Source organism: Lepisma saccharinum, chromosome 7 (assembly GCF_977018435.1).
Source record: "Lepisma saccharinum chromosome 7, izLepSacc3.1, whole genome shotgun sequence".
NCBI lineage: Eukaryota > Metazoa > Arthropoda > Insecta > Zygentoma > Lepismatidae > Lepisma > Lepisma saccharinum.
In genome coordinates this window covers 51,686,491-51,703,146 of record NC_139235.1, presented here as the reverse complement: position 1 = coordinate 51,703,146, position 16,656 = coordinate 51,686,491, and the positions used below count along the sequence as shown (strand labels likewise).

General features: G+C 42.4%; 1 protein-coding gene across 1 annotated transcript in view; it reads left to right on the top strand.

The window, feature by feature from the left end:
* The first annotated feature begins 5,947 nt into the window (after window positions 1–5,947).
* The window catches only part of LOC145989853 (sodium- and chloride-dependent GABA transporter 1-like), a 271,956-nt gene continuing 261,247 nt past the window's right edge, over window positions 5,948–16,656 (top strand). Inside the window, exon 1 of the mRNA XM_083125309.1 lies at window positions 5,948–6,138. Within this exon, the coding sequence (XP_082981435.1) occupies window positions 6,107–6,138 (32 nt within the window). The 5' untranslated portion in view covers window positions 5,948–6,106. The remainder of the gene's footprint in view (window positions 6,139–16,656) is intronic.

Below are 16,656 nucleotides of genomic sequence, written 5' to 3'. Positions count from 1 at the left end.
AAGGAAGAGGTTGAAAGGGGAAGGTCCATGGAAGGTAGCCCCTATGGAAAGGGAAGGAAATGAAGGAAGAAAGAGCCAGAATGAGAGGGAAAAAGAAAGAGATAAGAAAACTCTGCTTTCGCCCTCACCCTCCCTCACCAGGAAGAAAAAGGTAGGTCCTCTCCCTTTACACCCGAGTGGGCATGAGAGGGAGAGGAAGGAAGAATTCTTTAGGCCATTCCACAGTCCCTCGGCGACCAAAAAGGTTTTATTTCTCCTCTTCCTTCCCTCTTTTCGCGTCTTTTTCGTCTCGTCTTCTTCTTTCTTTTTTTTATGGCCCCTGAGGATAAGGGCTAGAGAGAAAAGGATAGAGAGAAAGAAAAAGGAAAGGTACTTCTGAAAAAAAGAAAGAAAAAAAAAGACGGGAGGCACAGTGGTTTCTGTCCCTCCCCTTCAACTTTTCTTCTCCTAAACTTCTTTCTTTCCATCTCGTGAGAAAGAAAGAAAAACAGAGGAATAGAGTAGGAAAGAAAGAGAGAAAGAGAGAAATAGAGCGAGTGCCAGGGGTGTTTTCCCCCCTCTTATCTCTCTCTCTCCTCATCTCTCTCTCTCCCCATAAGTTTTTCCTCATTTTCTCTTTTCTTTTACAGAGAGAGAGAGAGAGAGAGAGAGAGAGAGAGTGAGTGTGGGGTTTTCTCTTTTCCCTTCCTTTCTCTTAATCCTAGGGATTTCCCCCCTTCCCCCTCCTGTCTGCTTCCTTTCTTTTTTGTCATTTTTCGCGGGGGGAAAGAGTGGTGGCAGTGGCGTGCCCAGGGGGGAAGTGGGGCCGTGTGTAGAACCGCCCCCCCCCCATAGAAAGGTACTTTAAGAGGAGAAAACGGCATGCGGGGAAGTGACAGAGAAAAGAACTTCACCTTTGAACAAAATGAAAAAAAGTCCTCTTTCTCTCTTATCTTCTTTGGGGAGGGAGGGGGTGAAGATGAAAAAATTACACACTTTTTTTTTATATTTCTCTCTCGCCCTCTTTTTTGAGAGAGAGAAAGAGTAAGCAAAAACTCTGCTTCCCTTCTCCCCGATTCCCTGCAGACCGCTTTAGAGAGAGAGATGTCGCTAGCCTCCCCATTCCCTGCATTTTGCGTTCTCCCTTTCTCTCCCGTTATGCGCGTGGGTGGGTTGAACTCTTCTTTCCTCTCCCCGCGCGGCGGAGTCGTCAACTCTCTCTCTCTGTACTCTTTAGACTTTGCCCCTTCTCCAATCCAACTTCCCCTTTGTCCCCCTCGTCTTCCTTCCCTCTTTAATTTCCCCTTTTTAGAAAGAGAGAGATTACGAAGGGACAAAAAGCGAAGCAAAATAAAGCGCAAAAAAGGGGAAAAAAGAAAAGAGAAAGGAGTACATTTCTCTCTCTCTCTTAAGTAGGAAAAAGCGAAAAGGATACAGAGAGAAAGAGATGAAGGCCCAAAAAAATAATGCAGAGAGGAAAGGAGAAGAAGAATCCCTCCACCAGGTTCGTGATATATATATATATATATATATATATATATATATATATACTTTTCTTTTTTCATTTCTCTCTCTCTCTCTCTTTCCATCTCTCTTCCCTCTTCCTCTATCCCCTTCCCAAGAGAGAGAGAGAGAGAGAGAGAGAGAGAGAGAGAGAGAGAGAGAGAGAGAGAGAGAGGGGGGGGGGTTGGAGAGAGATGGGAGCGAAGAAGAGGGGGGAAGGGGACCCGATGGTGCAGTGCTAGAGTGAGAGAGGGAGCATTTCTTCTTAATTTTATTATCTTCTTCTTCACGAGGGATAGAGGAAGAGAGACAGACAGAAATCATTTTTCCTTTCTTCTCACTACTTCTCCTCTCCGCAAGCCCTCCCTCCCTTCTGACCATCCATCTTACGCGGGGAGGCCCCCCGAGAGGGCAGAAAGAAAATGTTATCCCTTTCTCTCTCTCTCTCTCTCTATCTATGGAAGAAGAAGAATTTTCTCCCTTTTCAAAGATGAAGACGGAATGAGAGAGGGAGAGAGAGAGAGATGAAATAGAAAGCCAGTAGGAGGGGAAGAGAAAGAGAAGACAGAGAAAAGGGGGTGTACTCCATTTCTCTCTCCTCTTTTCTTTTCTGAGAAAGGAAGGAGGAAGAAAGAAAGGAGAGAGTTTCCAATGTTCAGAGATGCCACTTACACACTTTTTCCTCCTTTCCTCATCTCTCCCAAGATTTTTTATCTCTTTCTTCGTTTTTCGAAGGCAGGGTTGTTGTTGCTTTTAGCCCCATCTGACGCCCTACTCTTCTCCTTCCACTTCTCTTCTCGAGAGAAAGAGGAGAGAGGAAGGAAGAAAATGCAGGAAAAGGAGCAGAACGCCCTTCCCGAAACTCTCTGCACCATGAAGGAATGAAGAAAGTAACTGGACCAGGAATTCATTTCTTTCTCCTTCATTTCTTTCTTTTCTTGGGGCAAGGGTGATATTTGGGAGAAAGCGAGGGGAATGCTAAGGTGGGAAAGCAGAAAGTAGGGGTCCAGGGGGTCGACTCCGCCGCCCACACCGGGGATGGAACCGAAGAGAGAGAGAGAGAGAGAGAGAGAAGGAATGGTACCCTGTTGTGCCTATTAGAGAAAGGGGGAGGTTGAGGGTTCTTACTTTTTCTTCCAAAGAGAGAGACGCCTCCCCGATGGCGCCTTCACTTTCTCTCCCCCTCCACCCAGAAAGTAACCCCCATCCCCTCCCTTTCGAAGTTTGGACTTACTGGGGCTTCTGACCTAACTTCCAGGGGTTGGGGGGCTGGGCTCCCTTTCTTTCTCCCTGTGCCTTCTCTTTCATCAGTCTCCCTCTTCTTCGTGTATCCTCTTTCTAGGAAGAGGGAAGTGGGAAGGTCGGTGTTATAAGTATGTTTCTCCTCTCTCTCTCTCTCTCTCCCTTCCGACCTTCCCACCGATATCCCACCCGCCAGCCTATTCCTTCTTCTTTTCACCCTTCTTCCCTTTCTCTCTCCTTTTCCTCCTTTTCCTTTCTCTGCTGCCCGTGCAGAGAAAGAGAGAGAGATGGGGCCAGCACCCTCTCTTCTGTCGCACCTGGAAGAAGAGAAAGTGAGTAAGAGAGAAAAATCCTTCATTTTCTTTCTTTCTCTCTTTTTAATATTCCTTATTTCTTTCTTACTGTGGGGGCTGAGCCCTTTCTCTGTGCACCCCCGTCGTCCTCGCAACCTCTTCTCCGAGGCAAGGGGACTCACAGTAAAAGGGGAGGAGGATTCACCACTTCTTCGTTTTCCGTTTTCATTCTCTTCTTTCATTTTCTTCCTCCTCTTCTTTCGTTTTCTTTCTCTTCTTTCATCTTTCTCTTTCATTCTTTCTCCCCCTCTCGCACCAAAGAAAGATGAAGAGAAGAGACAGAAAGAGGGAGAGAAGGGTATTCCTCTCTCTCTCTCTTCCAAATGGAAAGAGTTTTTGAAGAGAGAAATGGAGAGAGAGAATGAAACTTGGGGAGAGTGGAGGGGAAAGAAAATAAGGTTTGTGGGGGGGAGTGAGAAGTGTGCCACCCCTTCCCACACCCACCTGAAAGAGAGGGAGAGATAGAAGGGAAAGATCAAGGTGGAGTGTGATCTGATCGGGACGGGAAATTATTTTTATTTTCTTCCCCCGCTTTTTTTTATGAAGGCAGAAAAATGGATTTACCTTCTTCTCTTTGCTCTTCTTTCTTCTCCCATTGCATTTCTTCCTCTTTCTCTCTCTCTCTCTCTGTGCCTGAAGAAGGGGAAAGTAATTACCTTGCCCCAATTTTCCTATCTCTTTTCTCTCTTTTTGTTTCTTCCTTTGGGCCCGCCATCGGGGAAGAGGAGGAAATGAGACACCCCTGGCACCCCTAGGGTGGGATTGAAAGGGGATTTTTACTTCAAATTCACCCCCTTTCTCTCTCTCTCTCTCTCTCTCTCTCTCTCTTTCCACGACGAGAGAAAGAGATAGAGAGGAGAGAGGGGAGAGAGAGAGAGACAAAAGACCTCCTCTCGAGAGGTCTCTCTCTCTCTTTCAGCAAAGAGAGAGAGAGTTAAGGGAGAGATAAGACTTCTTCTTCTTTTCTTCTTTCTATTGCCTTTAAAAAGAACGGGGGGCAGGATGTCCATGAAAAAGGGGAGAAGTCATATCTTTTTACAGAGAGAGAGATAAAGAAAAGAGATACGTCACCCCTTACACCCCCTGAAAGAGAGAGGTAGGAAGATCACTTCTCCAAACGAGAAAGGGGAGGAAACGGAAAAGTCAGGGAGAAGAAGAAATTATCTCTCCTTTCCTTTTTCTTCCTTCCCTTTCTCTCCGCTCCATATTCCTCTCTCTCTCTCTCTCTCACTCTTTTTTCTTCATTTTCTCTCTCTCTCTTTCTAAAAATGAAGAAGAAAGGCTCTCAGGGGGGCTCATTCCCCCGCAAATCGGGAAGAGGAAAAATAAAGGAGGGAAGAAAAGATAGGACATAAAATCCCTTTCTTCCTTCCTTTCCTTTGTCTATTTCTCATCTCTCTCTCTCTCTCTCTCTCTCTCTCTTTATCGACTCCGCCGCCTACACCAAAGAAGGAAAAGCAGAGGATTTCTAACCTCTCGTGTGAGAGAGAGGGAGAGAAAGAGAAATAGGAGAGAAAAAAGAAGAAAGAAAGAGAGAGAGGGAGATAAGTCGTCCTTCTCTCTCTCTCTCTCTCTCTCTCTCTCTGGTAAGGAAGGAGGAAGAAGAAAGAAGAAGAAGAGCTTGCGCACCCATTCTTGTCCTGCATCCCCCTCCCCCCAACTTGAAGAGAGAGAGAGCAAGGGGACAGGATTGCTGGGTTCATTTAGAGAGATGTAGATTCTGAAGGAACGAAAGGAATTTCGCACCCCCCCTCTTTCTCTCTCTCTCTCTCTACGCAGTTCATTCCAGCGATACCCCCTGTACCTTTTTTGCCTAAAGAAGCGGCCTGGAGAAAGAAAGGGGGAAAGTAGGAAGGGGGGGGGAGAAATCGTCCCTGTTTCTCTCTCTCTCTCAGGTGGAAACAAGAACTGGCCCACCAACCTCTACTTCCTCCCATTCTAAAAAATACACTTCTTTACTCTATTCTCTTTCTTAGCACCCAGGATAAAGAGAGAGGTATAGAAATGAGAGAGGGAGAGAACAAGTCCCTCTCTCTCTTTTGACTCCCTTTTCACAGAAACAGAGACAGAAAGAGAGAGAGATAGTTTTCACCCCCCCCCCACCGTTCTTCTCTCTTCCTCCCACTTCTCCTGCCCTAGGAGGAGGGATATCCTCTTCTTTCCACCTTCCTTTTCTCTCTTTCCTCTTCTTTCTTTCCGGAAAAGAGAAGAAAAGTAATCTATCCACTGAAACCCGGTGTGGCCGCGGTGGCTCAGTCGGTAACGCGTCTGACTACCATGCTTTTGTCACCTCTCTCCATGAACGAAGAAAGGAAGAAAATGTGAAAGATAGATTCCCCCCTCTCTCTCTATTGGTGTCTCTCTTCGCAAGGAGGTCGTGGTAGGAGGAAGGGGGAGATAGAAAGCACATTTCTCTCCTTCCCTCGCTTTTCTTCCACTTAATCACTCTCTCTCATTCTCTCTCTCTCTCAGGGGGGCAAGGTGCAAAAATTGGGCGGGGGGGGGGGGGAAGTCAGAGAAAAGTTGTAACGCTTCCCCAGGAGACTCGAACCTGACAGAGCCCAAAGCATGACGCCTTAGACCGCAAGGCCACGGGGCGGGACAAGTTTATATAATACTTCATCATAATCAGTCTTCCAGTTAGTGAAGGCTGTTACATCATCCTTATACCCACATAAGTTTAAGCTGTCATAATATGTCATAGATGACAATTTCGTTGGAATCATACGTGTACAAAAAGTGATAACGATTACATGAACAGATAAGAATGGTGAACCACGTCGCACCCCTCTTTTAACATGTATTGCTGGTGTCAATAGAAACCTATTAAGCTATTAACGAAAGACGAAAAATAATACAACAAACAAAGGAAACAAGACAGAAGAATATGACAGCTCTGGAATACGGACTATGAAAATGGAAGTGTTCAAAGTGCCAATTGCCTTTCTTTATCTGGATAGCAAAAGAGGACTAGCCACAGCAAAGTAAAAAGAGGATCAGACAGAAATATTAATGCGAGAACACAAGCGATGGATTTAGAAACTAGCAATACGTACACGAGGTAGGTAAAACTAGTTGTTCATAGAATAGTCAAGCTTTGTAATATTCATTGTTACGCAGACGATACACGCGACTCATGAAATAATATGGCACTGATTTGAATATAGATTTTTAAAAAGGGATGCTGAAGGGGGGTGGGGTGCTGAAGGATGTACGGAAGAAAAGTAATGGATGCGCAAGCACCCCTTTGAAACCCCTGACGGCGCCACCCTTGTGCATAACCCTACTTTCAAAATCATTTATTCGTTTATTTTCCTCTGCAAATACAGCCATACTTTTGAATAACTGCATAAAAGGATTGCATTCAAAATGTAAGTGACACTGACAGACACAGGTAATTCACTCTCGTGATATGATCAGAGGAGAGCAGGCGACACGTGCTGCCCGTGGAATTTCTCCATACATCAACCAGGTCACCAACTTGCGCAAGGCACTTTACGTTCAGCAGTGTTCTGCGCCATTTACAACCAGTGTGGCCATCGCAGTAAACCGAGATGTTGCCAGATACACGAAACTTGGACCGCAAGTAAGTTGTTAACAAAGAAATCAACTGATATTTTAATAGGTAAAATAAATATTGAAACAAAAGAGACAAGTTGTACGGAAAAAAGAGAGATCAGGCAATGAAGATAAAGGAAATTAAATTTGATGAAAAGGCACGTGGTTCGAGCACACACAGCGATGTTCGTTGATCCGTGGAAACTGCGTGCTGTCGGTCTGATGGCCGTGTGCACGAACGAAGATCAAATTTTAAACTCGAATCGGCAAAGGATCACTGGAAAATTCCATTGCGCGAAGACGGTTCAACACTTGATCGCGATCTAGGAACATCAAAACGAGTTTATCTTCTGATCGGCCATTCGCCACAGTTTTGGTGTCTGATCCTGGTTTACGATACTGACGCTTCGACTGCAGGCAGTTGTTTTTGAATATAAAAAGAGCGGAAAGTGATATCGAGGGCGTGAAAACGCTAAAGATGTTGGATGTACATTCGAGAAATGTGTAAAGTAAACTAAAAACTGCCAAAATGATAATAATAATTTGTGGTTCTGTGGTGCAAAGTCGAAATGTTTCTAAATACTGTACTTTCTATCCCAGAACACAAAACATGTGCAAGTGCAAGGTAAATTAGATCAGAGCAATGTTACGATATTGCTACATGGTGTTGGAAATATGATTGTATAAATTTACGAAAATACATGTTACTGGCTATTTACACGACACGACAATATAAATATATAAGTATTAAGACATGAAAAATTCAAATACTTACCACAATACAGTAATAATAATAATAAAATATCTTTATTGAGCGGGCGAGGTTCAGCGTACGCTGTTCTCTCGCGAATGCATTTCGTAAGGCATTGAAGTCCCGTAGAAGAAGGTTCCATGCTTTCTCCTCATCCTTTTGTCTTGTGCCGTCAGTTCTTTTTTAATATTATTATTTCTTTACACTCTACTACATCCTTGTACTCGTCCACAAGGTTGATCAGTGAATTTCTCAAATTCAGATAAGTTTGCGGCCCGAATTACTTTCTTCTCCTACACGTTGATACTTTAACACATCACACTACTCGGTGGGGTTCTTAATTGTCATTTGTTTTAGCCAACCAATCAGGTATAGCCTTACAAATTAATCTCGGATCATTTGAACGGAATCTCGTGAACGTCGTTTTTCGTTGGTGCAATGCAAATCTTTAAACCAAGTTCATTTAGAGTGGATTAAAATTGATCTCGTTCATCTGAACTTCGAAATAATCGGCGTTGGTGCACGCGGCCATGAGTCTGTGCATGCGTTGTTGCCACGCTCCACGTACATATATACTCCGTTCAATAAAAGTCTGTATACAATCGGTTGCGCAATGTGAACTGACAATGATAATGGATTTTTAAAACAGATGCAAAGAGCTTCAGAACAAGACCAATATCATATTAGTGGGACTACCCAATACTAAGAAAAAGTTGTTTTTCAAAATTCATAAGAACGATTTTTTGACAAATTTTAAAAATCTGAAAATTAAGAATTGTCTTGAAAACTTTCTGCCTGCACCGTACTAAAATGTCATCACAATCCGACCAGCCGTTTATTATTTTTCTCCCCCTCTCTCTCTCTCTCTTTCTGTCTCTATCCCTATTTCTATCTACCTGTTGTTCTCTTTCTCTTTGATCTCTCTCTCTCTCTCTCTCTCTCTCTCTCTCTCTCTTAGAATTTCAAAGTGAACGATCCTTTGAAAAACTAAAATAAAGGCACTTTCTTGTTCCCACGACGCTAAACAAAAGATTAGCATAGATTAACGCTAAATTGTGATGCAGCTCGTCTTTATATAGGTCTACTGGTTAATTTTTAATTGGGTCTAAACTCGAGTACTCATAATTTTTAATCCGGCAGTAGTGTTTAACAATGGCAAGAAAACAACTTGCAAACAGAACAAACATATCGATCAATATGGATCGAAAATGCAGGCATCCGCGCCATCCCTCGCCGTCTGCAGTCACGCGCTATCTTGGCCCAGAGCAAAAATGAACACGTTGCAATTTCGGGGCAATGAAATCACATCGTACAACAGCTATTCTAATGAAAGTTAACTTAGTTGAGCTTCCCAGACGCAACAATCAGGACCTCTCCTCATTTCACTGACCAGCGTAATGCACATTGATGCGAGTCACCAAAGTAAGACTTCCGTGATACCTGCTCAACTTACGGTCCCGATAGCACTACCGCTCCACTGACCACGGGTAGCGGAATGTGCCTGCAGGTCGGAAGTTCACCTAAACCAAAAACAATTTTCATTTACGAAAGGAAACTTGTACATTTCAAACATCTAATTTTATATACGTATAATTACTTGGTTTCAGGATTATTATGTAATCCAAAGACAAACGCAGAAAGGAAATTAAAGTTTAAAATTTCATTAACATAGATTTGGTCTGAAATTGTAAAATGACGGATCAATTACTGTTTTAGATTAATTCAATCATTCATAATTTCAATTATTCACATATCAAGCACATTAGAAACATACTTCAGATAAGATAAATTCATCAGAATCTTATGCTTTCCTTAATGTTCTAAAACTTATAGAAGCTTCATAACTACATTAATCTCAACAACGTTTATTTAAAATTTCACAAGTAAAATGATTAAAATTATCGTTAGAGCTTATATCTTTATTACAGAAATAATTAAATAAAATGTGTTGCTGATCATATCACCCCACCTTCGGCTGTGAGGAAGAAAGTGTGGGGCCCTTGCAGAGTATGTTATGTAGGCTAGTCTTTAAGTTAAAAGTAAAGAAAACTACATTAACGCTGATTGCTTCTTCTCACATGCTTCAATAGTTTAAACCATGAAATAACGGATTTTATCGAATTCTAGTCTCTTGTATTTTTGAAAATCAAGCTTTCATTTTCAGAGGGAAATTATTTCTGAGTGACTTCTTTTTACCATTTTATGTCATATTTTAATAATTTTAAGGTAATTGTATAGGCCATATTTTTGGAGATTTTTTAATGTCATTCGCTTTAGAATATTAGTCATGATACAAACAGGTTAGGCCCAGGGGGACTATAGTTGTATGTGTCAAGCTGAGGTCCGATTTATTGTTGGCCGTCATATTGAATTCAATTCTAAAATTTTGAATAGAAACGGGGTGATATTATGTATCAAATTTCACGGGAAATGCAGTGTTCCTTATAAAAGAGCCAAATTTGTCAGTTCTATGGACTACTTTTCTTGGTTGCGAGGCAAGGTCAATGTCAATTGGTCGCGAAGTGCTTAACTGTTACCTTAAGGCTTACTTCGGCGCAAACCAATGCGGGCGGTACTTCACAAACCGGTTGTCCTCGAAATTCCTACGATATCAAAGTGACCGTGCAGTGATCTTGGAAGGGCTACTAGTTAAAGCATTCGTTATCGAATGCGTATCTGAAAACCTTATCCGATCTGCCAGTTAAGTGTATTTGTAATTGTGCTAAAAACCAGGAGTTATCGAAGTTATAGAAAAAGTATTCCTTGACCTTTCATAAGGAATACTTCGAGGGTGATTCAAAAAGAAACGTAACAAGAGCTGTCATGGACAAACTTTTTTCCACGGGCAGATATACTGATACGTAGTAGTATGGCACTGATACACATTACTATTCAACATGTTCGTCCAAACATTTTTCCAACGGTACATCAAGGCATCAATGTCGGCATAGAAGAAATCTGCACGAAGTCTCTGAAGCCACGTGATGATGGCTTGCTGAACTTCCGCATAGCATGTGAACAGCTTATAACGATAAAATCTTGCTAATTATCAGGTAAATCAATTAATCATCGTAATAAGCAATAATATGCATTGGATTGTGGCTGTTCACCGGGACTTGGACGGCGGAGAGCGAAGGACTAGCCTGTTTCCCGAGAGAAGAGGCCGAGCCTCGGGTAAAGAAATATAAAAATACAACTTTATTACCAATGGTCAGATTCAACTGAAATTAAAGACAGCCCAGCAGCAGATTATCATCGACGAAATCCCCAAAGCAGAATTTGATAGGAGATAAATTAAGCCCGATATTAAAGGTTAAACAGCTAGACTGGATAACAATAGCTACAGACTTCCTGGCACGGTCTTCGGAACGAACGTGCAGGTTACAATGGACCCAGTTTTAGGCTAACCTCTCCTCGAGGTGCTTTTTGAAAGGGTCAAAGAACTCCATATATACGGGCGAAGTTAGCAGGACAAGAGTCTACGACTTGAGGACAATTTAGCAACGCTTGGACAGAGAGGGTACAGTAACGAACCTTTTGAATCGCAAATAAATAGACGAGCAGAGAAGCGGAAGACACAGTTTTACTCGGGTTTTCTTCGACGCGCTATCAACCAGTTTTACTCAGATTTTCTTCGGCGTGTTATCATACACAATCTTTCGCGAACCACCCGCTTAAAGTATTCGCTTTGTGTGTCGCACCGTTCCGTGTTGTGTTATTTCGCACGTGTCTGTGTACTATCAATATGGAGTAGAGACAGAGAAAGGCCCTGCTGGGGGGGCGTCCGACCCAGTTGCCACCTAGGAAGATGCGGAGATCCTATCTTATCGCCCGGAAGCTATCTATTGACCACACCTACAAACTTCCACATTTCCACCACGAGGACTTCAGTCTGAGCCGACAAAGGTAAGCCGTGAATGGAACGTGCAAATGGATAAGCTTCGTTCGCCCCGTCGTGACATCCAATGAACGCTTTAATTACATAAAAAATCTCGAAATGACATTGCTTATTACGGTGATTAAATTGCACCAACTATAATTTTAACATGTAAAACCGTACAGCTTTCAGTTATTAAATTATGCAAAGTATTTGATATTCAGATTGTACGACGCTATAATTTGTCAATATAATTATATATCAGTGATCCTCGTTAACCTCAAAATTAACAATATATAGATTAACATTCATTCAACAATAACAACATAAAAGGAGTAGTGTTTTTACAGTGCAGGTTAAGCTCCTACCGGAACAGTTTTCTTTTCCGTAAATGCAAAAGTAAATGTCAAATTAAGAACAGTTTAAATTAATGTAGCTAACTTTAAACATGCCGCCGAACTATTATTGTATTAATTACTCATGTATTTTGGATTGCCGAGATATGAATGTGTGAGTGAAAGTATGAGTGAAAGGGGCAATGATGTAATGTTTATGCATGTGCTCTTCTATAGAAATTACAGTATATATATAGAACTAACCCTGTAGTGTGATTTGTTCTACCCTATGTAATCTCTTGGGCTCCAACTGATGGCACTTACCCTGGGACAAAAGGTAAATAGGTTCTTAATGATTGCCTTTTGTTTATTTGTTTAATTGTTTTGTGGGTTTGACCTTACCCTCGTAACGTAGAATCAGAATGACGTCAGGCACGTAAAATAAGTAGACGTCGCGTTACGTTAAAAGATGGTGCCCGAACATGCGACAGGTAGGTTCGACGAGTAATTCCGAACATGGTACAAGTAGGTTCGATGAGTAATTCCGAACATGCGACATGTAGGTTCGACGAGTAATTCCGAACAAGTGACATGTATATTCGACGAGTAATCCCGAACAAGCGACATGTAGGTTCGACGAGTAATCCCGAACATTCGACGTGTAGGTCCGAGTAGGCCCGAATATGCGATAATTAGGCCCGAGTAGGCCCGAAGTTTAAATAAGTGTCGATAGTTGGAAGGAAGTTATTAAAAGTCGCAAAAATGAGTTTATTGTGCCGTAATTATTCAGTTATAGAGCTATGTGCCTACATGCCTTCGACAGGAACCAAGAGATTGATAGAGGTAGAAAATCAAATATTAATCACTTATTGCAGTAAAAAAAAAATACCACGCAGGACACCTAGAGTATGAAGCGTTTAGTTCTTTGTGTTGCTATAATCAGTAATTTTCTAGTTTAGAGTATTTAAGTGTATTTACGCATAGTTAGCATGTGAATTGAGTATTTAATTGTTTGTGCAATATATATAGTGGGCGTGAAGTAACAATGGTTAAAGTAATTTACATAGCGAGAGATTTTGGATTGTTATGCGGCGATAAGGATAAAGCATCGATCGAGGATGGTAAGGGGGGAGACGCAAAACCCCGTAGGGTCTATTTATGAAAAAGAAAAGAGAAATTTATATCTCGCTGCGAGAACGCATCGAATCCAAGGAAGAAGAGAGAGAGAATAACGACCGAGGAGAAGGGTGATGGAGAGAATAACTCGACAAAGGAAGAAGATTGAAGAAATGGACAATCCAAAAGAAGGAGAGGAAGTGACGTTACTGGAAGGCGACCAGGGAGGAGAAAGCAACCGTGCTCCGGAGAATACCGTTATCCCTGAAAGTGAGCAGCCAACGGCAGTGTTACCAACCCAAGGCACCATGGATGTTCAAGCGATAATGGCGCTCTTCACTACGATGATGAAGCAACAAGAAGAAGAGAAAGAACGTCGAAAAGAGGAGAAAGAAAGGAAGAGAAAATTGGAAGAAGAAGAGAGAGAGGAGAAGAGGAAATTGGAAGAACAAGAGAAAGAACGTCGAAAAGAGGAGAAAGAAAGGAAGAGGAAATTGGAAGAAGAAGAGAAAGAAAAGCAAAAAGAATTGCGAAGAAGAGAGAAAGAACAACAACACCGAGAGATGATGGATCAGTTTCTACAAGCATTAAAAAAGAATGATGAGAAAATAGAAAAAGCCCAAGAAGAGTGTGTTGAAAGACATCGTGATAACTCGAAAGACATTGAGAACCTGGAAAAAACAGTGGAAACTGAAGTCAGGCAGATCCATGAACACCTGGCACACCTGGGAGAGAAGATAGAAGAAAAGAAGAATGACGTGGAAAAGAGAATGGAAGAGGAATTCCGAATGGTTGATCGTCGACTTGCAGCGGATTCCAGAATGGTGGAAGAAAGATTTGGACAAATCGAAACAAAGATGACCTCAGAAGAACAGCAATGGAGGAAGATAAAAAACATGACGCAAGACTTACACCAAGACGTCACACGAATCAAAGAAACGATGCAGAGAGAGACTTCTTCAATCGTTATTACGTCACCACGAACGAGGAACGAGGAAGAACAGCGAGAATCAACGCCCCTGGCGGCATCACTTCAAGAACCGTCTCGATCGGGGAGTCAGTCAACAGGCGATGACGTCATGGAGCAGGATAGCAGTTGCTCGCGAGTCCACTCCGTAGTACAGACCAGTGTAGCCACCTCGGAAATAGGCAGGCGTGCCATCTTCTCGAAGTTTTCACTGGACAACTTTATGATTTTCGACCAAGAGAAGACAGAAACTTTGCCATCCACGTTTCTTCAAGAATTCAAAAGAGATTGCATTTTATATGGGATTCACGAAGAGGATTACCTGAAGCTCATCCAGAAACTTCTTCGCGGTTCCGCACGCATTTGGTTAGACCACCAGGTACCAGCGTTCAAGACCTTTAGCACCTTCGAAAAAGCTTTCATTGAACAATTTCAGTGTAGATCATTGGTAGAGAGGAAGGTTACCCAGTTAAGAAACAAGCGGTACGATGTCAACGGAAAGCTCACTTACAAACAGTTTTTCTGGCAGAGGGTGAATGAATTCCGTTCGCTTAAGCCCGGAACCGAAGTGATAGAAATCCTCACGGCCATCAGAGCGATGTACCCGAGCTATGTACAGAGGCAGCTTACGGGAGATGTGTTAGAAAATTTTGACCGAATGTCACTTATCCTTGAAGACATGGATTTGCTGAAGGAGAACGAAAAACATCGATGGGAAGATCAATCAAGAAGAAGAGGGAATAATAATTTTGATAGGAAGAGAGGAGAAAATTTTCCACGAGTGCAAATGGCGACTACACGTAATACATACAATGGACGTCGACAACAATTCAATCGACAAGAACAATCGCAGTACAGTCCTCCAAGACAGCGAGACAGGGATGCCAAAGGCTCGAATCGAGGAAACTACCGTGGAGGCAGACAGAACACCAACGCAGGCTACCGAGGGCTTGGCGACATACGATTTTCACGCGGGGAGGAAGACAATCGTATGGAAGAAGGCAGAACACAAGCTATTCATTTAGTAAGAACCGCCTACAACAATGAGAAGCAAGAGACTGACGAACAATGGCCTCAACCATCAACGAGTAGGGGACTCAATCCCAACGCGCCAGATTACCAGTCAGGTACTCGTCGGGATAACAGCCACGGCGCAAGAGCGGAAAACTAACACCTTCCGACGACAGCTCGGCTCGTGTCGGCGGAGAATCTGAGATGCAAAAGGTTCTAGAGCCACAATCCTCACCGGTAAATCAACGAAACAAAATGACAGACATAGAAGTAAGAAGTTGTTGGTTCATAAATAATTTATCAGAAGATGATGATGAAAGCGATGCTGCAGAGAATTCGAGCAGGAAATTATGGCCATCTCAAACGCCTCAAATACAGTTAAAAATAGGAGAAGACTACATTAATGCCATCGTGGACACTGGGTCGGAATTGAACTTATGTGGGGAGCAGATCTGGAAGAAAATCTCTAAGGATATAACGAAACCGCAGCTTAGTAGCAGTAAGGACATTAGGCTAGTGGATTTCTCAGGCAAGGTTAGACAGCGACCACTAGGGCACGTGGTAGTAGGTGGCAAAATAGGAGACATGGAGACTCTAATAGATTTTTACGTCGTTCGAGAATTGAATGTGGATGCTATTTTAGGCATGGAGTTCCTTATACAATATAGCGCAGATTTGAACCTACGTAGAGGTACGTTACGTTTATGTGACGACGTCAGTCAGCAGGAAGCTGAATTTATAAATAATAGAATGTACTTCCCAGAGGAAGGAAAGTGCTTTAATGTTACAGAAAATTGCGCTACCTTAAGCCCTGAAGAAAAAATCGAAGTATTAGTGTCTAATCTCAACGAAATAAACATGGAAGCCCGAGAGAAGTTCAGAAACATCCTACGAGAGCATGCAGAGATCTTTTCAGAAAAACCAGGCAGATGCAGAGTATACACTCATGAGATCAAAGTTGAAGGTGACGAACCAGTCGTGTCACATGTATATCCGGTGGCCTACTCCTACAGGGGCGAGATCAGAAAGCAGCTGAGACAGATGTTAGATTGGGACATCATTAGACCGTCGAATTCTTGTCATCTCAATCCTCTACTGGTTGTTAAAAAACCGGGAGGTAAAGGATTACGTTTGTGTATCGACTTTCGCCGACTGAATCAACGTTGCCAACTACAACGTGTAAAAACACTGAATCTTAACGAAATATTACAAATTTTTCATGGCAAAAAGATTTTTTCAAAGTTGGACGCTAATAGTGGGTTTTGGCAGCTGAACCTATCCGAGCACAGCAAGCCTTATACTGCCTTTCTATTTGAAAATCAATTGTATGAATTCCAAACCATGCCTTTCGGATTGTCAAATGGCGTTCAAGGTTTCACCAATGCAATGAACGCAGTGCTAGGAGCCGAAGTTAGTGGATTTTGCCTAGCGTACGTGGATGATTTGATCATTTTTTCAGAGGATATAGAAACACATCTAATTCACATGGATACTGTTCTCAGTAAACTTCATGACGCCGGAATGACAATTCAACTGGATAAATCAGAGTTCTTCAAAACACAAATTGAATACCTTGGCCACATAGTAAATGAAAATGGAATTCAACAGCATCCCAAACGTTTCGAGATGATCAAGCAGCTTGAAAAACCGACCTCAATTAAAGGAGTTCAGAAACTATTAGGAATCTTTCAATGGCATAAGAAGTTCATTGACCAGTTCGCACAGATGGCAGCACCGCTGTATGAACTTTTGAAGCAGAACCGGAAGTGGAAATGGACTGAGGCACAACAGCGGAGTATGGATGCTCTAAAAGAAGCTGTCTGCAAGGAACTGCAATTATATCACCCAGATTTTAACGACACCTTCTACGTGCAATGTGATGCGAGTATGTTAGCGCTAGGCAGTTGCCTATATCAAATAAAGGACGGCGAAAAGAGGATAATTCAATATGCAAGTCGAGCCTT